The 24,064-nt window shown below is 56.6% G+C and overlaps 1 protein-coding gene across 3 annotated transcripts in view; it reads right to left on the reverse strand.

Annotated features, from left to right (window-relative positions):
- The window catches only part of SRGAP3 (SLIT-ROBO Rho GTPase activating protein 3), a 97,367-nt gene extending 73,524 nt beyond the window's left edge, over positions 1 to 23,843 (reverse strand). For all 3 annotated transcript variants that reach the window (XM_032193930.1, XM_032193929.1, XM_032193931.1), the window contains exon 1: positions 23,759 to 23,843. In XM_032193930.1, coding sequence (XP_032049821.1) covers positions 23,759 to 23,825 — 67 coding nt within the window. In that variant the 5' untranslated portion in view covers positions 23,826 to 23,843. The remainder of the gene's footprint in view (positions 1 to 23,758) is intronic.
- Positions 23,844 to 24,064: the final 221 nt, after the last annotated feature.

Raw genomic sequence — 24,064 nt, forward strand, 5'->3', positions numbered from 1 at the left:
GCTCCCAGCAGCTACAGCTCTGGCTAAGGTCAGCTGGCTCTGCAGGTGTCTGCCACCCCTAGAAAATAATCCTGCAAATATTTTACTGCATCCACTTGGTATGCACATAGCCAGAAGGTCTGCAGTGCTGTCTCTGGAGGGCTCTCCTGCCATGCTGTCCTTTCATCGCACTTGCAAGGAAGACAAGGTTTGGATGTAAGCATTCCTCCTGCTGAAGCACTGCAGAAAAACAGCAAATACCTTCCTTCTTTTCCGCTCACACTCAGATGTGCAGAATTCTCAGGTTCTCTGAATTCACATCCCTTCATGCAAAGCAAAAAATACGGGGCTTTTGGGCTGACTGAGGTACAAATCAAATAACATTGCCTTTAAAGAGGAAAAAAAAAAGAATGTGCCATCCTAGCAGGGTGAAGCAAATAAAGATTTCAGTTTGTTTCTTTGCACACTAACCACCTGGAAGCAGATCTGACCTTCGTTCAAACACCCTGCCCAGTGCCAGCCCGAACTCCCACTGCCTGACCCCCCCCGGGAGCTGGCACCCACCCGAGCCGTGCCGGGCAGCGCGGGGCCAGCCCCGCAGCACAGCCCGCAGCAGTCCCTGCCCTTCAGCTTCCTGCAGCCTTGTTTGAACCCCGGGCCGCACACAGCTGACAGCACTGCTGCCAGAGCTCCCTCCTTGTACCTCAGGCTGCGAAACTGCACCTTGCAGCTAAAACACACGAGAGAAAAAGCAAGCCCAGGAGCTCCCGTGTTAGTTATTTGCAGCTGCTTTGTGTGAGCTGCGGGCTGTCAGCAGAGCCACCGGCACACAGATGCCATTCGGCCTCGGCTCGTGCAGCCCCACAGGCCACGGGGCCTGGCAGTCAGCGAGGAGCCCCGCACGCTGTGTGCGGTGTAGCTGCTGTCTGCTTTTTATAAATTCCTCCCGAAGCAGATTGCTAATTGCTCCTGATTTCTGCTCTTCTAAAATAAGCTCAGACTGCAATCTGCATAGATGCTGCAGGAGGACTGATGAACTGCCCGCCCACCTGGAGCTCCAGCAAGGCGCAGCACGCGGGCACGGCTCCTGCCGCACACCGGGGCCAGCCCCGCACGGACACCTCGCAGCGCGGTGCGGCCCCGCGTCCACAGGAACCTCGAGCACCCAGCGAGGTCAGGGAGCACGGGGAGGAACCCCACGCTGATGCCAAATTGGCTGCGCCCTGCATGCGGCACACAACACCCCTGGCTTGTGTCAGCTGGTGTTGGGGGGCTCTGAGCACCCACAGCTCTGCTGCTGCCCCGTCCCGCGCCCCAAGCAGCGCCCCTGGTCCCTGCGACACGCTGGCAGGCTGCAGGGGCACGCGGGCACCGCTCTCTGCAAAGCCACGGGTTTTATGGAGGGTAGAGCAGTGCTGGAAGTGAAAACTAGAAGGACGTGCAGGAACCCGCATCGCCGAGAGCAGGCTGGGGCAGCACGGGGAGGCTCGGCGGTGGCACGGCCCCGCAGGGAAAGCGAGCAGCGTGCCGCGGGGCTGAGCCTCGTGCTGCAGGTTGCAGCTGCAGACGGCCACACCGAGCAGCAGGCGTGGTTATGGACACAAACCTCGCTGCAAACAAACCCCTCACGCAGCGCATCTCATGACTGTATCGCCAGATAACTCTTCCATAGCAAAAGCAGATCAAAACACAGTTTTCCCTTTATCTTCCTGAATTGTCAGCTGCGACTGTGACAACCTCAACGCACACCCACCACTTAGCACGAAGGCACACTGCTCCAAAATCCCTGCCAGCCATCTCCGCTTCCAAACACAGGAACACCACCAATTCCTCCATTTACCTCCCTGCAGGAGGACCGAGCTGGTTTCCAGCCATTAAACGCCACATCCTCCCATCGAACAGAAACCTACCACCACATCAGGCCAGGAGAAACCCACGCGTGAAGTCGGGAAGCCCCTCATCGCCAAGTTACCTGCCTCACACAACACACACGTGGCCACACCTGCACGCTGCTCCTTCAACGAGAGCGACTGCAGAGGTAACCGCCCGAACGCCTTCCTTATGAGCACACGGCGCGTGCGCAGGCGGCACAAGGGTGGCTGTACACGTGGCTGAGGTGACCAACACACGCTGAACTCAGGCACTCAGCAGGGCAGTGCCATGGCCAGGAGGTGTGGGCACACCTGGGCTGCGTGCCCTGCCTGCCTGCCCGGGCTCCGAGACAAGGCAGCCCTGCCGTCAGCGTTTACATAGGCCAGTGAAAGCTCAACAAAGAAAGAATAAGCGATGCAGATGCTTTCACCACAAAGAAAAGCCCTGAAGTTACTCAGGGGTAACAAAAAGGCAAGTGCTTCCCCTGGACAAGTTCTTAGAAATTCCAGCACCGGGCACACAAGGGAGCACCACGCTCTCCAGGCACGCATCAGCCGCGCTCACCACGCCACTGCCCTCCCCAGAGCGATCTCCCCGGCAGACCACTTAGCCTTAAACCACTGCTGCCACAATCCTGGCAAGTATCAGAGCGTCTGTAGCTGCTGGGACCCTACGCGTTACTGTTTTTAAGACCAGGCAACGCTTTCAGAAAACAAGCCCACATTTCGGCATTCATGTGCCTCCCCAGCCAGCTACGGCAGGAAATCTGAGCTGTCCCCAAAGGCAGCGCTCCAACCTCCGAGACAGCTGCAAAACACATCACAGCAGTACCATGCCTTATCCCCAGCCTCCAGCTTCCCTGATGAGTTGTTTCAGGAGAGCAGACAGCTCTCTTCCTTTCTCCCCCGCTCCTTCTTGGTGCGAGCACAAATTCCAAGCCTTGAGGATTAGTCAAAATATTCCCATTTATCTAAGGCTCGCTGTACTTCCTCGTTTTGCTCCGTGCTTTACTTTGAAGATTGCTTTCAGGGATCTCCCAGTCCTCTCCCCAGCTTCAGGACTTTTTTTATTTTATATTTTTCACGGCTTCTGCTCCCTTTCCATGTGCACGTTTCCCATCACTGCTGTGCTGGCCGCAGGGCACCGCGCTGGCCACGTGCCCGGGGAGCAGAGGCGAGCTCTGAGATGTGTTTCTCACAGCAGCCCTGCAGCAGAGGCCAGCGATGGCAATGCTCCATCCCGCAACCTTTGCTCGCACGGGCAGCCCCAGGGCACTTAGTGCAGTGCAATGCAAAGGGTCAGTACCAGACCCGGTCCTTGGCTCTGCCCCGCTGAGCCCACGGGTCAGCCCTCCCAGCTCCCTCCCCAGCACCCCGTTTGGCACCCCGCTCCCCCCTGCCTTCTCCTCGGTTTCCCAACGCCCAGCTCTTCTGTTGCAAGCACTGCTGCTCCAGCACACGGGTCAAGCTGAGCAAACAGCGTTTGCTGGAATCCAGCACAGGCCTCTCTGACATCTATCCCACTTACCTCATCTATTTGTCAGGAATAATTAAAAGACTCCAAATTCCTTTTTATTTATTCAGATTAGACTTCCAGTTCCAAACACGTTATCTTTCCTGCGCTAGCTGGTTGTTGTTTTGAAGGATCAGCCACAACATTACCCATCCTAAAACTGCACAATTCGGTGCAAGAGCTCCTTTGTGAGCACCCCTCTCCAGCTCACCGGCAGGCTCCACCTCATCTCCCTTCTCCTTCCCGGAGCCCGAGTTCTCTGTGCACATCACTTCACCACCTTTTACTCCAGCGAGCAGCATCACAGCGGGCTTCACCCCGCTTCTCACAGCAGGCACATCTGCTCGCTCCATAGCACTGTGCCCCCCTGCCCTTGAGAGCCTGATCGCCCCCACCCCTGACCAACTCTCAAGGAACAGGCATCCTCCAGCTCCTCGCTGGGCCAGCACCTCCTTGCTTTGCTCTGTGTGTAATTCCTGCTCTTCCACGCATCGACTAACCCAAATCTGCGTCACTGAGATTTGTGTGGTGCCATCTCTTCCCCCCACAGCTTGGCCTGCCCTAAGGGCTAAGCCCCGGGCCCACACGGCTGCTGTACAGACACCTCTCCGGCAGCGGGGAGCTGGACCCGGGCAGCGTGGTGCCAGTGGGACTGGGACACAGAGCGGGCTGGGTGCTGGTGGGACTGGGACACGGAGCAGGCTGGGTGCTGGTGGGATCAGGACGCAGCACAGGCTCGTCATCGCAGTGAGTTATTTTAGCACACGAGCTGGGGACGCTTCCTCCCCGCCCCTGCACCATCTGCTCTCCGTCCCCCCAGCTCCCAGCGCAGGAGCGTGCCCTCCTCCCTCCGCCGCAGCGCTCTGCCCGCCGTGGTGTCTCCGTCTGGCACACACGGCGCAGAGCCCCGCAGCCCCCGGCCCCGCAGCCCCCGGCCCCGCAGCCCCTCCTGTCCGCTCCCGGAGCAGCCCCGAGCAGCTCGGCGTGGCCAGCGAGCCCCCGGCCTGCAGGCTGCTGCGGTGCAGAGCTGGGAAGGTGAAGTCTGGAAGACTGAGGAGACCACTGCAGGAGCTGAAGAGAAAGCCTTTACGTGAAGGTCACCCAAGGTCCCTCGTGTCCTTATGCTGTGTACAGATATTTGGTTTTTTAATGTAAGATTTTGTACCTAGATGAAAACATGCCCTGAGCGTTCCTCACACAAATTCCTAATTTTATGATTACATCCTGCCATCAAGGCTGGGAATAAACAGACGACTGTAATCGCACAATAACTGTGATTTTCCCTTAGCACCAGCCTCTGGTGGAACGATCAGCACATCTCCGGATACCGCACGGCGCTCCAGACAGCACCCTTATTTGCATTGACAGCACAGAGATGAGGCAGTGAACCAATACCCGATGCTGCTTCCTTATTCAGAGACCAATAATGCAGGTGGGACGTGCTGCCGCCTGCTAATGAACCGCAGCAGCAGGCACTGCCCGGTCCCACAGCCACCCCGCACCGCTGCGTTATGTGGGACAAGCCGGGCTGCCATCCCAGCAGGGCAGGGCAGGCGGGCACCCAGTGCACCCACAGCTGCTCCCAAATGGGGATTTCTTCGGAGTTACTGACAAGTTTCAGATGCTCCTGACAACAAAAGCAACTCAGAAATCCAACCTACCTGCTCGGGGCCAGGCAAGCAGCGTCTGAATGGCAGAACGACCCATCACATCTTTGTCCCACCCCATACCGTGGCCCCGTAAGATAACATTTTTCCCTGTTGAAGAGACACGTGAGATGAAGAGCATGATGGACTTCAGGAACAGGGAATGCCTTTAACTGGTGGCCTTTAGCACCGACCATCAAACTGAGCTCAAATAATTACAGTTTGAAGGAAAAGGCTGACAGTGACTTGACGTGGTCTCCTACATTAAAATGCACCATATTTCCTTTGTGCCATATTCTTATTCACTTTGATGTATTATCATTCCCCGCTCCTCTTGATTGCTTTTCAGAAGCGCTCTAAATTAATGTGAACTGGTAAAGGGTAATTATCTCTATGAATAATTAGTGCATGCTAATAAATGCAAAATAGGACAAAATGCTAAGTTTTACTGCCACTAACAGTTCCTCCTCATGACACCCTCTCTGCTAAAAGAGCATCTACTGAGCACTGGCAAAGAAACACGGAGGACAGCTGTGTCCTTACTGCAAGTGTGAAGAATTCCTCCATGCGGCAGAGGATGGCAGAAGCACAGTCCTCACTTCCTTGTCTGAAGCACAGTCTTACAGTGGCCAGCGAAATACTGCTTTCTCTTAGCAAAACGCTGTAGGAATACGTATTGTTAAAAATACATCGTATTACCAAAAAAAGAGGAAGAAGGTATTACCGAGAAAATGAAGCAGACATCCCCAAGAAGAAGAGGCTATTCCCAAGCAGAGGAAGAAGAGGGAAGGTTGCAGTGGTGCAGACACCTGTCAGCACCTCTCCGAGCCCCCGGTGTCCCCGGCTGCTGCTCAGCACGCGGCCGGTGTGACCAGGCGCCAGCAGCGGCAGCACAAGGCGTGTGTGGGTTGCATTCTCCAGTCCCTGCAGTCTGACACGGGGTTACCACTTCGGAGCACAAGCAGCACAGCAGCGAGACAAGCTCCTGCTGCTGCAGGCTGCGATTCCTGGCCCAGGCCTGCCTTTCCTAAGAGCCAGCCTGAAGCTGCACGAAGCCAGAGGCCCTGCAGCAGCTGGGGGAGAAGGTCTCTGGGGAGCTTCCCTTGTCCAGCCCACGGAGCGCAGTGTCCACGGGAGCTGCCTGAAGGAGCTCGAGCCGCAGGCCAAGCCCCGCACACACTGCCCCGGCACAACACGGCCACAACCGAGAGCTGAACGTCTGCAACCTCTGTCAGATTTTATTTTAGAGGGAGCTGCAGTACACTGGTTGGATTTAATGACACAAAAGAAGAAGAAGAGATGCTTCAGTGCCTTCTTAGCAAGGGTAGGGACCTCCACCAGTGAAGATCTCATTCAACGCACAGATGTGGGACTCTTGCTTGGCACTCCCTCCAGACTGCAGCTGCTGCCTCCCCAAAGTCGTGACACGTGTCCTGGCATCACGATAGGAAAGACACGAGTGAATTCTGTGAAGTATTTTAAACGCAGATGGAACCCAGCCCGTCACCATTTTATTAGTGCACTTGTTAAAAAGTTTAGCATATAAAGGTATAATGAATCTGAAAGGACTTTTGCCTCTGTCTTTGGAAAAAAAGAAAAAAACAAAGCCACACACAACCTTCACATTTGCACTGCCTTGGCACATCTCCTTCCAAAGAGGATTATAAATACAGTTCAGGAAGTCAGCTTGTCAGGAAGCAGGATGGAGAAAGAGACTCAAGTTTGTGAATTTTCATCAGACACTATTCACTAAGTCTATTAGAGGCTGAAGCACCCTCGGATCATGCTCCCTGCTGTTGTTCTTTCTGTCTGTTCCTAAGCACATAAAACCACCCCCGTTCCCCACACGGTTCCCCCACACCTAACAGCTAAGAGCCAGGCCTACCCCGCTCTCTAAGCCTCAGCTCCCAGCAGCTGCCTGGAACAGGCACCAACCTACCAAGGCCCAATCCCAAAACCATCTCCTACCAACACGCCCTCAGCCACAAGGCTGCGAGCGGCCACGTTCCCGTCTGGGTCTGAGCGGGCTGATTGGAACTGACCATTTCAATCACGCTTTAAATAAGCAAGCAGGAAACCAATTTCCGCATTGTTTACATTTGTAATCTGTAGTTATTTTCTTAAGGAAAGAACAACTGATCATCAGCGGCGGGCATAAAGAGTTTCCTGCTACACTGGGAGACCCACCTCTCATCCTCCCTGCATCCTGAACCAATTCTGGAGCACACTCACTCAGATTTAACGCTTCTGTTTTTATTTTGTTCAAAGGTACTCTTGGCACATGACTTTTTTTCAAGCACGAGTCCTCCAAGCTGCATTACAGTACTTCACGAGTATTTAGCAACATCATCCTGCCCTATCTATCTCCCCCAGCACGGCGAGGCAGGCCCGAGGCTGCCGACAGCCCCCCGCTGCAGCGTGTGCTGGGGGACAAGGCGAAGGGGCGCAGGGGGATGGCAGCCAGCAGCGTGCCACAGTTCCTCCACCACAAAGCTTGGTGGTTTTCTGTTTCCAAACGACGATCCGACGCTGGAGCGGGCTGCCCAGAGGCTGCACACCGCAGAGGGAAGGGCTGCAGCAGTGCCAGGCAGCGCCCAGCAGCTGATCGTGGCCGCAGCTCAGCGTGGGGAGGCACAGCGCCGGCCAGGGAGCCTGTGGGCCCCGGGGGAAACGTGCCCCACATCCGCAGAAAACAGGCGGCAGGGGAGCCAAGCAGCCGTTCAGCCCCGTGTCCTCCTGCCTACCTGCACACCGACGAGTTCTGGTCTCAGCCAGGAGCACCAGAGGATCCCTGCAGACCCTCCGGCCCAGTCCCCGAGGATGGGGACCTGACAACCCCTCCTGGCAGCCACCCTGCTGTTCAATCACCATCTAAAACCGTGCTGAGCAGAGGGAAGGGACCGCGACCACCTCCCTCAGCCTGCCCGACGAGCCCTCCCTAACGCAGCCCAGGGTGCTGCCGGCCTGCTTTGCCATCACCTGCTGGCTCCTGGTCAACCTCCCGTCCGCCACAGCCCCAGGGTCCTTCTCTCAGGGGCTGTCTTCCAGCAGGTCTTTGGCCTGTGCTGGTGCCTGGGGTTGTTCCTCCCCACCAGCCGGCAGCACCGGCTGGTCTATCACTGCCCCTGCTCGGGAACATGAAGCCTTCAACGTGTCAGTCGGACATTTCAGGTAGAGGATCACCATAACTATTTGCTCGCTTCACCTAGGATATAACGGGACTCTAATAACAGCTTAATGGTCTCTCTGAAGGGGTTTTCGCCTTGGGGCACAGTGCTTCCCCGTGCTGCCCTTTGTCTCCAAGCGCAGGCTCACTCCAAAAGCTGCTCGTGTTTCATTACCGTGTAGTTTCCAGCACGGAGGCCAGGCCACGTTTCACTTCTTACCAAGTCAACAGAGCACACAGCGCACAACAGCCAATGCAACTAATGATGCTGCTTTAAACTAGATGATAAATGCACATGCTGATGAACCAAGGCACTCCCGCCTTGCCATTTGTGCACCTCCATGAATGATGAGTTGTGAAGGCATCACCCGTCATCCATCACAGCGAAACCAACTCATCTGGTCCAGCAAAAACAATTCATATTTCCCCCCCCTCGGTCACAGAACAGTAACGAGCATAAAAGGAGATTTATACCGCCTTTTAATTCTTTGAATATCAGAGGAACAACATTTCAACCCATGTAGCTATCTGCTTTTGTGTGCGTGCGCTGTGTTTCTCTTCTCCCAGAGGATGTCTGTTCTGTTCAGCACACATCAATCTGAATTACAGGAGGAATAAAACATGCTTGGCTTGGATCCATGGCCTACCTAGCTGGTAAAAGTAAAGTGTGCTAAAAACACAGCTCCAGTGCTCACGGCCTCCTTCCAAGAGGAAAGTTGTGCTCGTTGGAAGGGCAGGGCAGAAGTAAGGCGCAGGGAGCACTGCTCTGTGAGGGCCTGCCAACTGCTTTTCATGAGCACTCAGGGAAACGCATGGAGCCAGGCTGCCTGGTCTGGCCTGTTACCCGCTGGGCACAGAGCGGCTGGGATGGGGGGCCGGGTGGGGAGAAGCCCCCAGCCAGCCCCACACACGGGGAGCAGCGGGCGCCCATTCACATGGTAATGCCACACAACAGCCGGAGCGGCCTCAAGGTCTTTATCATTTTGATGGCCTTGTGCTCCTTCCCTTTTTGGGCAAAACAGCGCATAATGGCCTTCGGGGAGCTCATTAAGCCGAATATGCTGCAGCCGGGGGAGGCGGCAGGGTAGGGACAGAACCTGGGGGAGGCAAAGTGCGGGGAAGAAAACAGCTGAGAGCCCTGCGGGCTGCCGGGCTGGCCCAGCGCCGCTCAAGGCATTTCGAGATCACAACGGAGATTGAGACTTTTCTCAAAAGTTTTTAAAATGTAAGTTATGAATAACAGTGCTGTCACGGTAGTGAAGAGGTGGATGGTCCTGCATCAGTGTTTCCCTGCAATAACAGACGTATAAATGTTGTGTGTCCAACTTCTTAGGGATTGATTCCAAACCCTTGAATCCAGTCAAAAATCTCCCCTTAGCTTCAGAAGCCTTTGACTCGAGTCTTGTGACTCAAACACAAGCTGAATATAAACAGGGTAGGGAAACTGTCCAGCCAAGTCATAAGCAAATTTAGCCATAGAATGTATTAATAATTATAAGCAAAGTCACTTTTTTCTTAATATCTGGATTTTACCGTAACAGTTTTACTGTAAACATTAATAGATTATTTTCGCTCCCTCCAAAAAATGTCACGAGATCCCTTTACACATAAGTTAGTGTCCAAAACGGTGCCTCCAGCTAGGATATTTTAGTAACTACTGGATGAAGAACAGCTGTATTATACAGAGATATAATTATGTTTCAAAGAAAATGGTTTTCCATGTAGATTTAACACTAGTGAATAAATTTAACCCCCAATGCTGAAGTGTAGAACCTCTCATTCCGAGTACCTCCACGCTTCTGGCCTGCTTGGAGGAGCTGAAGCAGACGCACTCGGCTGCAGGGCTGCAGCGACTCAGCCGGGGCTAACGCCCGCTGCAGAGACACAGCAGGGCAGCCACAAGCATCGTGACCAGCCGGGGGTGTCACCCACCCCGTGGGGCACGGCCACCTTGGGTGCGCAGCTCCACATGAAGAGAAGGAACAGAAACACAGTACTATTCAGCCACAAGAGCTGAGCCCTGATGGAGCTGAGAGCTGGCCTTGTGAGAGCTGCTGGCAAGCTCCCCTTCCCCAATGGTACCCTGTGTCCTCCTCTGCATCCCCCTGCTTTTAGCTGCACCCAGCAGTACGTCCTTATCCAACGTAAATTTCCAAAGGAGCCAAGAGAGGCCGGGGGCTGCACCCTGTACCCCTGCCAAGGGGTGAGCAGCAAAGTGCCACCCCAAGCACTGGCCCCGGGCAGTGACGCACCCCAGGGCTGACGGTGCCAGGTGGGCACCCAGAGCACCCCATCTCCCCAGAGCACCCCATCTCCCTGGAGCACCCCATTTCCCCAAAGCACCCTGCCTCAGGCCACCGCCAGGGCCCTGCGGTGCGAGGAGCGGCTGCTGCAGAGCTCACTGGGTTGCCATGGTGATGGAGAAAAACCCAGCTCTGGAGACGGGCTCCCACAGGCAGATTTAGGGCTGAGGATTGCAGCTCGCACTGATTCACCACTCGGCAGAAACGGGCGTGTAAGTACCAGCGCTGAAGTTCGTCCCCAGATGCATCACAAACTAAAATAGGCCCGAGGTTGTCAGGCCTACATTGTTCACAATAACTAACCTCCAACCTCGTTGTGCTAATTGTAATTACTTAATTTAGGGGGCAACTCTTCCCTCTTCCCCTCCTGCCACACATGTTTGCATCCATCAGCCTGCTTCCTGCCCTCCGTGGGCAGCGCACAGCGACCAAGGGGCAGCGGCTCAGGGAACGCCTCTGAGCTTCGCCGTGCCCAGCTGGGGGCTGGCCGGAGGTGAGACCCGGGGGGGTTCGCAGCGCCTCGCCTCTCTCTGCAGCTGTAACTGAACATCCATGGAAAAAATGAAATAGCCGGAAACTGCGCTGGCTACCAGTGGTGATGGTTTTTAAGTTCCAACTTCCTGACACCAGTCATCCGTTTCTTTCCTTTTTTTGAGCCTTTGCAAAATTGATTTCCAGGAACACGGAGACACACAGACAGACAGACACACAGACACACACACAGACACAGGAGTCTCACTCCTCACACTTCTGCCTGCTTCCCTTGCCCATGCTCTGCTCAAAGCCCGTCAGGAGGCTGCAGGCAGGACTGGTGCCCTGCGTCGATCACTGAGCAGGTTTCTGGAAAACAAGGCCCAAACGGAGCGTGTCCCACGCAGGCAGCCTGGCTCCAGCAGCAGCTCGCGGCCCTCAGCACGGAGCAAAGCCCGGCCAGCCCTCAGCACACGCTGCCCCGGGGCCCGCAGCTCTGCACAGGGGCCCCGCACCCGGTACCGGCACCCAGAGGAGCTGGGAGCTGCCTTCAGCATCAGCAGCCCCGGCCATATCACACACGCCAGCTGACGATGAGCTCCAGCACTCTAGGTTCTCTCCACATTCATTTCACACGGAATTTATTATCAGTTTAGAAATTAACTCCCCCTACCCCACAACCCCCACGCACACAGGCCCCGGTGCGGCTCGGGGCGGTGGCAGCGCCCCCTCCAGCAGCTCGGCAGCCCGCTGTTACCCCGCGCTGTCCTGGCAGCGCTAGCAGGCAGCCCGCGACCAGATGGATGTATTTGTAAATAAGACAGATCAGTTTTGTCAGGTTGTAATTGGTTTTAGAACAAGCAATTCCCACGACGACAAACAACAATTAAAGAGCGCAGAGCTCCCCCAGCCAGCGTCTGAACGGGTTTTATGGCAAGGCCAAGAGCCGAGGAGGGCACTGGGAGCAGCACCGATGGCACACGCGTGGTTCCACACCAGGGCAGCCCAGACAGAGCCATCCAGGAGGGAAGAGCTGGGAAGAGCCAGCCGTGCCATCAGAGTGCCCACGGAGTGGAGCACGGCCTCTGCCCCCTCCCAGATGCCTCACGCCCACCCAAGTCGCCACGGGGCCACAGCAAAGACGTTGGGCATGCAGAGCCTGCCAAGGGGCAGGTACCGAGTGACCTGGGGGCAGGCTTAAACACAAGGATGGGGCTGGGGGCGAGGAGCTGAGCTCCTTCCAGAGAGTTCTGGACACATGCAGGCTGGTGAAGCCCCAAAAAAGCTGAGGAAGTGTTCACTGGAGATTTTTCTTTCTTTCAAAGGCATATTACTATCAGGAGTTTCTGCAGGCTTAGGGGTTAGGTTGGGGGCCATAAATGCCTTCTGTGGTTTTTTTTAATTGTCATTACAAACTACACCATGCAGAAGGACGCTGCAGCAACCACTCCCACCGGTGCCGTGACCAGCCTGCAGATAAGGCCCTGGCATGCTGGCCATGCTCAGTGCTCCGGGAACCAGCTGGGCCACCCCTCGGTGCTCTGACCCCACGGCAGGACCCGAGGGAATCCCATGGCTACTGCCACGACCGGCAGCTGCCCTCGGACGGAGCTCATCTCCGCTGCGTTGCACAAACCAGTGGTCAGAGCAACTGGACAACCTCCACAAGAGCTCGCTGTGGCTGAGAAAACAGCCCTATTTCACCACGTTTAACCCAAGGAACCAGTGCTGCTGGCGTGCCTCATCGTCAATACAACGCCTTAAAGCCTCAAAGCACGACCTACCCCCTTCAGGAAACCTCTCTTCCTAAGAGCCAGCATCGCTAACCTCGTTCTCCGGGTGCTCCAGAACAGCAGCCAAGCACTCCTATCTATGAGTTTGTGTGGAGTAATCCCCCAGAAGGCCTCCTGAACATTTTTTTTTTAATTCCCAATGAAAGTTTATTCCTAAAGAAGTTCTTCTCTGTTTTTGTGACCTGAAAAACTGTCTCCTGCCCCCAGCCCTCGGGAGAGGCAAGCCGTCTGCATACGGTCCTCTCCCGCCTGCCACAGAGTCAGCTCGCTGCATCCAGAAGTGCCTACGAGGCAGTGACACATCTGTGTGCCCCTTCCTGCAGCAATGCAGGGAACCACATCAACAGCACAGCCCGAGATGGACGGGAACTTGTCGTGTGATAGGAGCAGCAATCAAGGTGCGGGTGTTTTTCTTCTCCTCGCCCTTAGTTTTGATCTGACCAGATGAAGCAGAGTACCTCGAGCTGCCAGCCCACAAGAACAATGGCTGCGTAAATACTTTCTTTGTTATGGTTTCACTTCCAGGGGTTTATAAATATGACATTCTCACTTACAGCATGTTTGCTTATTGTCTCTTTAGAGATTTTAGCAAGAGTAGGTCAAGAGCAGAGAAGCGCTGCACAGGAAAAACTGCTTTTAAAACATGAATCACTTGGAATGCCATCATGTAAAGAGTGTTAAAAGAAACGAAAAGGCTTTGTAAGAACCTGCTGCTGAGACCGTGATTCCCAATTCACTTGGTGTGCTCTAAGTTAAAAAGGCTTCAACGCTGCTATTCTATTTTTCTTCAGTTTTTACCATACCTCCTCGGGTTTATCCTCAGCTACCCCAAAATACACGCAGAATCTCCGTTGTAATTCCCAGTTCCATTTATTCCAGCAGTAGAAGTTCCATTCACTCTAGTAGTAAAACGAACGGGCAATATAAAGTCCCTACAAAACATGGGCTGTATTCAGTGCAAAGTAAAATAAAGAGTGGTTTAAGGAAAATGCAGCACAGTAAAAGGTTGGCCTTGCAGAGTTTCTCTTATATAGAGTTATTTAACTCTGCTACGGCCATTTCAGAGTTCCCAAACAGAGACGTGAGACTGGGTTGACAACAGCCCCAGCCTCCCTGGGCACACGGGAGGTGCTGCCACCTGCACAGCACACTCGGCAGCCACGTGCTGCAGAGAGCCAACGCGAGCACCCCCTTCGCCGTGTCTCTGGCGGATGCACACAGACAGCCCCAGCCACAAAACGCCCTCCGGCTGCCCTGAGGTGTGAAGCGCTCTAGTTTCCAGCAGAGCGAGGCTGGCTGTCCCGAGTTACCGGGGTGTCGGCACAACACCCACAGGACTCACGTCTCCCCACCCGTGCCGGGTCTAAGCCCAGGCTGCAGCAAAGCCGGAGCACGCGGCTGGGGACAGGTCCCCTTGGTGGCGGAGCTGAGGACCCGTCCCTGCCCCTGGCCCCGCAGCAGGAAGCAGTGGCTGGGGAGCGCTCGGCTCGGCGGGGAGGGCAGCTGGGAGCCCTACCACCACCAGCAGCCCGGGGCTGTGGGACCTCACCGGCAGCCGAGCAGCAGGCTGAAGGCAGATCACACAGCACACACAGCACCTGGCCGCTGGGGCACCACAGAGGACACGTCCGATGGAAGCAACCCGCTGGCACCCGAGCAGCCTCCGTCCCTCGGACACAAGGCTCAAGGAGCCGGCTCCCGCTCCTGCCGCCCCGCGCTGCCGCCTGGAGCTGCTGAACGCAGCACTGCCCCTGCCTCTCAAAGCAGGGGAACCAAGCCTTTGGTGCTCTCACGTATTTGGAAACAATTCCATGGGTATTTACAGAGACGCCAGTGTTACTTGATCCAGCAGCCTCTCTCGGAGCAGCACTCTGATGCTGCAGGGGAAGCTATAACGTACCCAGCCAGTTGTGTAATGCTCTACACGGGAGCAGAAATTGTTTCCTGATCTCTCCAGCAATCACATTCAGCCCTGAAGCATGATGTTTGATTGTGCTGACTTCAGCATGCTTAACTGTACATAATATCGACTGCAAAAGTACTCAGCCCTTTAAAAATGTGCCCGTCTCCAAAAAGAAACAATCATTGGGCCGCGGTGCAAAACCACATCACAATGCTCCAGCCTACACTCGGCAGATTTTAACCCTGCTGAGCAGCAACACCAACAGTCTCCCAGCGAGAGATCAGCACTCCTGCACGCTGCCCCTGGAGCACTGCTCCCCGTGGCAGCCAGCGAGGCTTTCCACCACAGCAGGAGGAGCACCCAGGGGACCCCTGCCAGCCTCCCCTCTTGCTTTGTGGAGGCCGGGGCCGACATTTCAGTGGCCGTGGTACAAGCAGCAAGGAGACGGATTCACTGCCACTGTTTCTGAGCCTCGCAGTGTACACGGCCTGCCTCCTCCTGCCGGCAAGGATGCTGGCACAGCACCAAGGGCACGGAGCAGCACGTGCCAGCACTGACGGAGGCATCTCAGCCCTTCGGGGGGCCTCGTCCCAAGCCCTCCGGCAGGAGCTGTGCTCAGCAGCAGCCGAGTCCCTCCCAGACAGCCCTACACAAGAGCGGGACGTGCCCACCCGTACGCTGTCACCTCGGGCACGCTGTGTCCCGGAGGAGATAGCACAGCCTCCCAAGGGCACAGGGGCAGAAACAGCTGCCTGCAGTAATGCTTTCCTGGGGGGCCTGATGTGTCCCCAGCTATCAGCGTGTCCTCCACCCCTGAGGCCAAGCGGTCTGAGCACCCGGGGCCAGGGCAGAGCAGGGGTCCCCACCCGACCCCGCTCCACAGCCACCGCGCGTCCACGCTGCAGCCCCGGCGTGAACCCGCAGCACCACCAGCTTCACCCTCGGTTCTCACCCTGTTACAAGTTGTTCTCGAACGTCAGTGATTAAATGATAGCACCAGAGCTAAATGTCCTTGAAGAAAGAAAAGCAGAAAGCGGGGACTCCAGTGCATGTACATGGCTTTGTGTCCCGCTTTCTTTTCGAGCGTTTAGTCTTACCAGACAGTAAAACAACACTGACTCTCACCTCACCACTCCCGCCAGCTTTGCTGTCTAGATTATGACCAAACCAAGAGCTTCCCAGATAAAATCCTAAGGAGCTGCAGCCCTGAGTGGTCCCAGGAGTAGCAGTGTTTGTGGCCATCCAGGCAGCCACATCCCCTCTTTGACATTTGTTTTGTACACAGGCCCCGATGCTCAGAGGCTGGGGCACTGGAACATACCTAAAAATCAACAAGATTCTGCTAAGGAGCAACCCCCTCTCCTCTGTGCCTGTCCAACGAGGACACAAGGAGCTGTGGCGATGGGGAGTGCACAGAAGCTCCAACACTTTCTGTTAGAACCCCTGCAGAGTCGGACTGCCTACGAGACGGAGCAGTGTGTTACTGAGCCTCTTCAAGCAGCAAGGTGCACAGCGACTGCAATCCCTGCACACACGGCAGATCCTCCCAGAGGCCTAGGTAAAAGAGTAAAACCTTTTTTTCTTCGCTCCCTCTTCAAAGCAATTCCTTAGCTCCAAAGGAAAGAAGAGTAACAGACGCTAATGCAAATTCTTCCCTGGGGCTGTTGGACTCAGAGGCTGTGCAATTTTCCTAAACTTTCCGGCGCCCGGACCAGCAGCCTGCAGCGCTGGTGTTGTCAGGGAGCGCCTCCCCTGCACGTCAGCACGGCTTCAGCACTCGGAGGCCATCAGTAAAGTTCACAGGAACTCTTCTGTCGCTAGCGACCACCATTTCGGGTGGCATGTTGGTTTGAGCCAGCACCGCAGCACAAGATGCATAAGCAAAAGAGTCCCACAGCCATACCCTTCTCCCAGCACCCAGATCCCTGAGCCTCCTCACCTCTCCCATAGCAGGGGCTCCCGAACTGTGGAAGTCATGTCAGGACAGACAGACACCACTGCACAGCCACGTCCCAACAAACCCGCCAGCACCAGCGCCTGCACGCACAGGCGAAGCTGCCCTGCGGCTGCTGCTCCCCTCCAACGAGGCGGCGCCCACGGAGCTAAAGCTGGGGACCAGCCCTCCAGAAAGCACGGCCACAGAAGCATCAATTTCCACACTGGAACTATAACACTACACCTCTTTACGTACCTTTGTTTTTAAAACAAAGGCTAAGACTTAAAATAAAGAGGATGATTTAACAGAAAGTGCATGATTTAAAACAAAGAGGGTGATTTAAAACTCCCTCCCTGCCATGGACGGGATCCTAACAGCTGCCTGCTCACTGAGTAACGACAATGCTGGGATAAATAACGAGGCTGTATATTCCCTGGCCAGGCACGTGAGGGATGCTGTGCTGTTGGTGCCATTCTTCACACGAACTCTAAACCCAAGGTGCTGAGCGCTCACCATCACACACAACCTCACAGCACTGTGGCACCCAGAAGCACACTCCTCCAATCACACCAACTCCATCCCAGACTGGGGAGTAGTGCTACCACCCTGTGATTGCCCCAGCAATTTGACTTCGATGCTCCGCTTCCTCTCCTAAAACCATGTTGCAACATGCTGCTCAGAGCTGCCTCTCCCAAACCCCTGCAGCTGCCTTCCAGAGGTGAGAAAAGGGACATCAAAATAAGTCAGCTCGGGCCAGTTTTCCAGAGAACAGCTTACGAGCTCTTGGAGATGTGAACGGCTTAAAGTGCATCCAGCAACTGCAGGCACAAAGCAGGCGCACTGGGAGAAGCCTGGAAACCCGAAGGAGGTCATCAATGATAGGCATAAACTATTATTACCACTGTCATTGCGTGGGCTCGTGCTGTTTATTCGTTTCTATGTCCTCCCTTGCTGCTATGATACATACCAATAAAATACACAGAGGTGGGGCAAGCAGCACAATGCTTGTTAGTAAGAAACACTCATCTTTGTTAAAGAGGAAGCTTTGCTGGCAGCACAGCAAAAGCCTTCTGGGATTAAATGAACGTTCAGGATCAAATTGCCATCCAGGTTGTGAGGAGGGGAGATGACACTGCATGTGCTGGAGGAGAGCAGTGCCCACCCCGCTGCCCCCCAGTGCGGCCGCTGACCGCGTCAGGACCACGAATGCCCCTGAGGTCGGCGCATGCATTTCAGAGAGCGAGTGATGCTGCTGCGGGTGGTGGGCTGCAGAACAGCTACTGACACAAGGCCAAAGCCAGGCAACAAAAATGTAAGAGCTCAAAGGGTTGTTTTTTTTCCCCACTTTCAATGGGCCAGCAGAACGGGAGTAAACCCTGCTCTCAACAGAGGCTGAACCCATGCACACAGGAATTCAAACACAGCCCCTGCAGAGGCTTACAGGTGCTGTCAGTGCCCAGAGCACACTCGGTGCTGCAGTTACAGCCCGTAAAACTCCTCGCCTGCAAGCAGGACTAGCTGCAGGCCACGAGGCAGGGCAGCAAGGTTTCCATTACCACCACAAGAAGGGCAGGCTGATAAGTGACACCCACTACACCCAGACACCCATCAGCAGCTAAAACAAAAAGTGACTGGGTTGACAAGCTCGGAACACCCTCGCTTTCTGCTGGAGCACGGCTCTGAGCAGAGGCAGCGCCGGGGCAGAGGCTCACAGCGCAGACGCCTTCCCAAGGACACGCTCACCCCACAGGAGCTGCTGAGGGTGCTCCAGGCGTGTGTGCGCCCACCCCGGCTCCCCACGAGGCCCTGAGCCCGAGGCAGGGGCTCAAGGACATGAAGCGGGCCTCCTAACAGGATAAAGCCCAAGGGAGCTCTCTTCACCACAGCATGGTCCCAAGCACGGCTGGATTTCACTTTTCCCATGCTTCAGAAGAAAGTCAGTGACAAGGAGGCTGAAGGGAGTGCAGCCTGCAGGGCTGTGGGGGCAGCGCCCCGCCTCACCCCACAGCCCCACCTGCCCCCAGAGCCCCTCGGAGGCCCCCAGCAGTCCCGCTGCTAACACCACTCCTGCCCTGCTGCGAGGGGTCAGACCACACCACAGAGCTTTAGTGCTTCAGCTTCCCCCTCCAGCTCAGGACGTGGCGAGGAGAAGCCCAGCACACGTAACCTGGCTGATAACCTGGCAGGAGTGACGAGGTGCGGGCAGAGGAAGCGCAGCCCCGCAGCACAGCTCAGGCCCTGGACCCACGGCCTGCCCCTTCCCCAGCTCCTCCATCTTCAACACAAGAGCAGGGCTTCCCTGGTTCACCCTGCCAGGGGCACTCTGCAGCATTTGCTGAAAGAGCTTCAAAAGCTGCTAGTGCTGAAGAGCTCTGTGCTATAAGGAAAATACACGTTAGTGATGCCAATCTTTTCCTTTAAAACCAATTAACCCAGTACTGTCCCCGCTCTGAGCTGGCAGCACCAGGCCTCATGCAGACAGGCACACAGATACGAGGCATCCACATCCACACACACACACACACACACACCTAACCAGGCCCTGCGAGCCGCTGGCTCTCTCTCCCCTCTAAGCACAGAAGAGGCCCAAGCCCCCTGCCTCTGGGCAAGGCAGAGGCACAGCGCTGCCAGCTGCAGCCTCCGGCAGGAGCCTGCCTTCAGCTGCACCGCCCCAGCCTCTGCCGATGCACGCTGGACATTAGCATGGCAGGAAACATCTCCGATGGATCCCATTTGTTTCCTTTAGAGACCACCAATTAATCTTTATTACGAATTGCACAGGTGATCGCCTCTGCTCTCCTCCAGACGTGGCCTTCCCAGCCCCGGCGGGTGGGGGTCCCGTGTAAAATCCATCTGGCAGCACCACCCCACCAGACCCCAGCGAGGAAACACGAAGGTAAATGGCCGGTAACAAGGGGCAAACCTGCACCGCAGCCAGCTGAACGAGGAGCACCGCTGAGGGGTATTCTAAAGCCCAGGGGCTGGCTGTAGGGAATCGGATCTCGTTCCTGTCTGTTGCAGGTGGCTCCACAAGCGAGGCTCCACGAATGTCCAGCAGTTATGTACGGGACAGTCCAGAGGGCGGAACTCACCCCTCTTTGCACAGAGCTGCCGTGTTATCTGGGCTGTCGAGTTTCAAGCCTCGATGCCTCCTCCAAGCGCAGCCAAGCTTTCCACCTAAGCAAGCCATAATCCCAGAAAACAGCCTGGTATGGAAGTTTTCCCAAAATTCTCTGAGCAAGATGGAAAGAGGCCATTAGGCAGGAAATGAGAAGAGACAAAAAAGAAAGGATGCGGCTGCTGCAATAGAAAAATACAATGAAGCTAACGAGCAATGATAAATTAACCTAACCTGCAGTTCTCCTGTGAAAATAGGGAAAAAAAAAAAAAAAAAACAACACTTTGGTTCTCTTTGGCCCCAGGTCTGTAAACCTTTTTGATATTTTTGCATGCTAAATCCATCAAGACACTAGATCTATTCCCAACTCAAACAACTGAGAGTCCTTAACGTACGAGAAACTCTCTTCACCACTTTGCAGCCAGACGCAGCATTTGAAGCCTGCAGCCTTGAGGATCACCATGGATGCTCTGCACCTGCCCGACGCACAGAACGAGATGCTACTGAATCACAGCGGCCTTCCTGCCCACATAACCCAACAGATCACACAATGACCTGAATTCTGCTGGGGTTAAAAAAAATATCTTCAGGAGGCAGTATGAAATTTAAGAGACATTCAACAGGATGCTCCATTTTCTGCAAGATTTATTATGCTCTACCATAGCTGGTTCCATCTACGTAATTAAGACTGGTTCATTTTGCTGTATTTAAAGCAACAAATCATGCATTTGACAGTAATGAGGAAGAAACGACATTTGTTTATCACTCTGCCCAGATAGACCAATTAAAATTATATGTCTGAAAGCACGCGTCTGAGGATCTCCTGTACTCAATACTCCACAAGCAGCTTCAAGGTGGTGGCTGTAAATATGTGGCCACAGCTTTATTAGCATTTATTTTTAATGCAACCATTCCTGTCCACGAATCCAAGACAGACAAATAAGAAAACCTCCCTCCTAAAAGGTACCCTCAATACAAGTACCTTCTGTCTTGTCTCGTCACACAAGCACCTGCTGCCAGCCCTCTCATCTGAGAGCTGCAGCAGGACGCCGAGCAGCAGCAGCAGGGACCCAAGGGGCAGGAGGGAGCGCACCGCGGGGCCGTGCCTGGCGGCAGGGAGCGGAGTAAGGTCCCCACGCACGGACAGATGGCACCCGCTGCAGAGAGCCAACGGGACGGGCAGCCTGCAGCAGCCCACGGGCAGCACGGATTGGGTATTTCCACTCCCAAAACAAGGAGGCAGCAGCCCAAAGGCTCGGGCGCCGTGCCTCGCCCCATGCCACGCGCAGCCGTGCCCGCGCTATCAGCCCCCAGCGATCCCCACCGGGCCGACCCCTGTGCACGTGTAGGCGCACGCACACACACCCCGCGCCCTTATCTGCCCTAAGCACTTTCGGGATGACTCCTTCCCGCCGTGAGGAAAGCAGATAGGATTCTCCAGAGAGGGAAAGCAGATACAGAGTCATCATGGCTGATAAATCACCCCTGCGCACGACGATTATTCACCAGTTAAATTCCACTTACGCCAATCGCGCTCCCCACACAAACTGTGGACTCATCGATTTTCGCCGGCCCCACAGCGCCCCGGAGCGCAGGAGGTCGGGGCAGGGCTCAGCTCCACGCTCTTATCGATGTGCTCTGCCCGCCCGGGGCCTTTGCTCTGCTCTTCAACAGCCCGAGCAGGAAAGCTTTCAGCAGAACTTCCCGAAAAATCAGTCTAAGCAATATATATATATATTTACATTAAACATCTACATTTTTTGCCATGTTATGCCCAGTTGCCTGTCAGGTCTTTATCTGCAGAGCCCAGTTTTTAGGCGCTTCAGGCACTGCTGGGCGGTTACAGCCCCGCGAGGCCCCCGCACACTGGTGACACCTTGCAGCGTGCCCTGCAGGGCGTGCTGGCCAGGACGCAGCCGTTTCTCTCTCTGACACCTTTTAAAGGCTGCAGCACCGTGAGCTGCTTTCACCTGCACCCACGCAGACACGCTCCCCGTAGTTCATGGCTGGGGTTTTCCAGCTTTCCCCCTGCCTTTCGCCCGGCCGCGCCATGGGGAGCAGCGCCGTGCTGGGATCCCAGCCCCGACCCCCATCACAAGACACCACTTCCTCAAGTGCTCAGCTTTTATCATCTTCATCTGTCAGTTGTTCTGTGCCAACATCTTGTTTCCGCTGGCCTCCTTCACTCTCACTCCTCCCCCTCCCCCATTTCTTTTCCTTTTTAGACGATCTCAGGAGATTTGGGTGTCCACGACTCTTCACCAGGGCACTACGGGCTTGGGTAAGAGCAGAACAGGGACTGTAAGGGACTAAACCCCCGGGCAACCAAACAGGGCAGCCGGGACAGCGGGGCGACCCACGGGGAATCCCCAGGCCGAGCCAGGAGAAGGGCAGCGACCCGGGGCACCGTGAGGCTGGAGGCCCAGCAGCCCTGCGCCAGCCCCGCCGACACCGCCGGCAGCAGTGCCACGCTCACGGCACGCGGCCCCGCAGGGAACCCCGCTCCTCGGGCCCTGCAGCAGCCCGACAGAGGTGCCCTGCTCTGCGTTTCTGCCCAGCTCTGCCTGCCTCCTCGAGGAGGAAGCGCAGCCTCCGGCAGAGCTACCCAGATGGAAACGCAGAGCGGGTGCCCTGAGCCGTGGATGTTTCTGGAGATGCAGTCAGTCACAGACAGCATCGACACAACGATTACGATCCCTCCAGCAAACTGCCTGCGTTACGGCTGCCCAGAGACGCGGCCCAAAATGCGATGGCCGCGGTGCAATAAGCCACGCTTACAGCATCAGTGATCTGCCATATGGAAACCAGGAGGCCACGACAGATGTCAGGCCAAGAACGATCACGGCAAATGAGTATTCCAGCTATAAACGCCGAGACAAAAACCATCAGCGGTGTCTGCAGCGACTTCGCAGAGCAGACCAGGCCCCGTCCCGCTGCAGCGGGGAGCACCCCGGGCCCGGCGGGGCTGTGCGGGGGGTGACGGCGACCTCCCTCCCTCCCTCCCTCCCCTCCCCTCCCCTCCCCTCCCCTCCCCTCCCACAGCACGGAGCGGCACCGCAGCCTACAGGAATATTTCATCTGCTTAACTGCAGGGTGCAATAACATCAATTTGCCCAAATTATACACAAGCAGAAAGGTAATTGGCACCGAGCAGCGCGTGTTGTGACTGTTACATCATTCCTCAAAGCCAACTACAAAAGCCTGAAACGCAAGGAAGTAAACAATGGCACAAAACCAAGAGCCAGCCCCTTCCCCAGACCCCTTCCATCTGGCACGGCGCTGCAGGATTTACGCAGCTGCGGCCCCAGAGCGGGGTGTGTGGAGACCAGACAAGGCATCGCCGAACACAGCTCCAGACCCAGCATGCTCAGTGAGCTCCAGAGAAACCGGGGCTGAGCTTACACACACACACAGGCCGATTTTCAGAAAAGCCACGTCCTAATTGGCATTAATTCGGTCTCAAGCAGAGGCTTCACACAGCAGTGCCTTTGTGGAGCGACCGGCCCGAAGGGAGCCCCCTCCTCGCAGCGCGGGGAGCCGCGGGGCACGGGGCAGCGGGGGGCTGCGAGCGGGCAGCGGGGCTGGGCCGGGCTGGGCTGGGCCGGGCCACACACCGGCTGCAGCGCGGGGCTCGCCGTGGGCTCCGGGGCTGCCCGGCGGCAGCAGCTGCGGGCTGGCTGCTGATGGAGCCCCGCAGCCCCCGGGGAGCCCCGCGCTGCTCCGCTCCGCTCCGCGGGTGGGCTCGGGGCCCGGCTCGGGGCGCGGGGGCCTCGCGGTGCGGCCCCGGTGCCGCCATCCCCCCGAGCAGGGCGGGGCGGGGCGGGCCGGGGATGCACCGGGAGCACCGGGAGCACCGAGCCGCGGCCCCGCCACCCCCACGGGCACCTGCCGGGGACGGGACGGGACCGGGCGGGACGGGTCCGGCCCCTGCCCGGCCGGGAGCGCGCCGCCCGCTGCAGCCCCGAGCCCCCAGCCCCCAGCCCCAGCCCCGTTCCCGGTGCCGTTCCCGTTCCCGGTGCCCGCCCCGCACACAAAGCCGGCCGTGGCGGCGCCGCTCACCCTTGACTTGCGCCTCGTAGTCGGCGATGATCTCCTTGTCCTTCTTGAACCTGCCCTGCGAGGACATCTTGCGGCCCCCGCACGGCCCCGGCCCCGGCCCCGGCCCCTGCCCGCTGCCCGCAGCGGCGCCGCCGGCCCGGAGAGGGGCGGGGCGAGGGGGCGGGGCGAGGGAGGGGGCGGGGCTGGGGCGGGGCGCGGACACGCCCCTCCTCCGCCTGCCGGCCCCGCCCTCAGCGGCAGGGCGGAGAGGGGAACCGAAGGGGGCGGGGCAGAGCGCTTGGCCCCGCCCCTCCCACACCTGCGGCC

Source organism: Aythya fuligula, chromosome 10 (assembly GCF_009819795.1).
Source record: "Aythya fuligula isolate bAytFul2 chromosome 10, bAytFul2.pri, whole genome shotgun sequence".
Taxonomy (NCBI): domain Eukaryota; kingdom Metazoa; phylum Chordata; class Aves; order Anseriformes; family Anatidae; genus Aythya; species Aythya fuligula.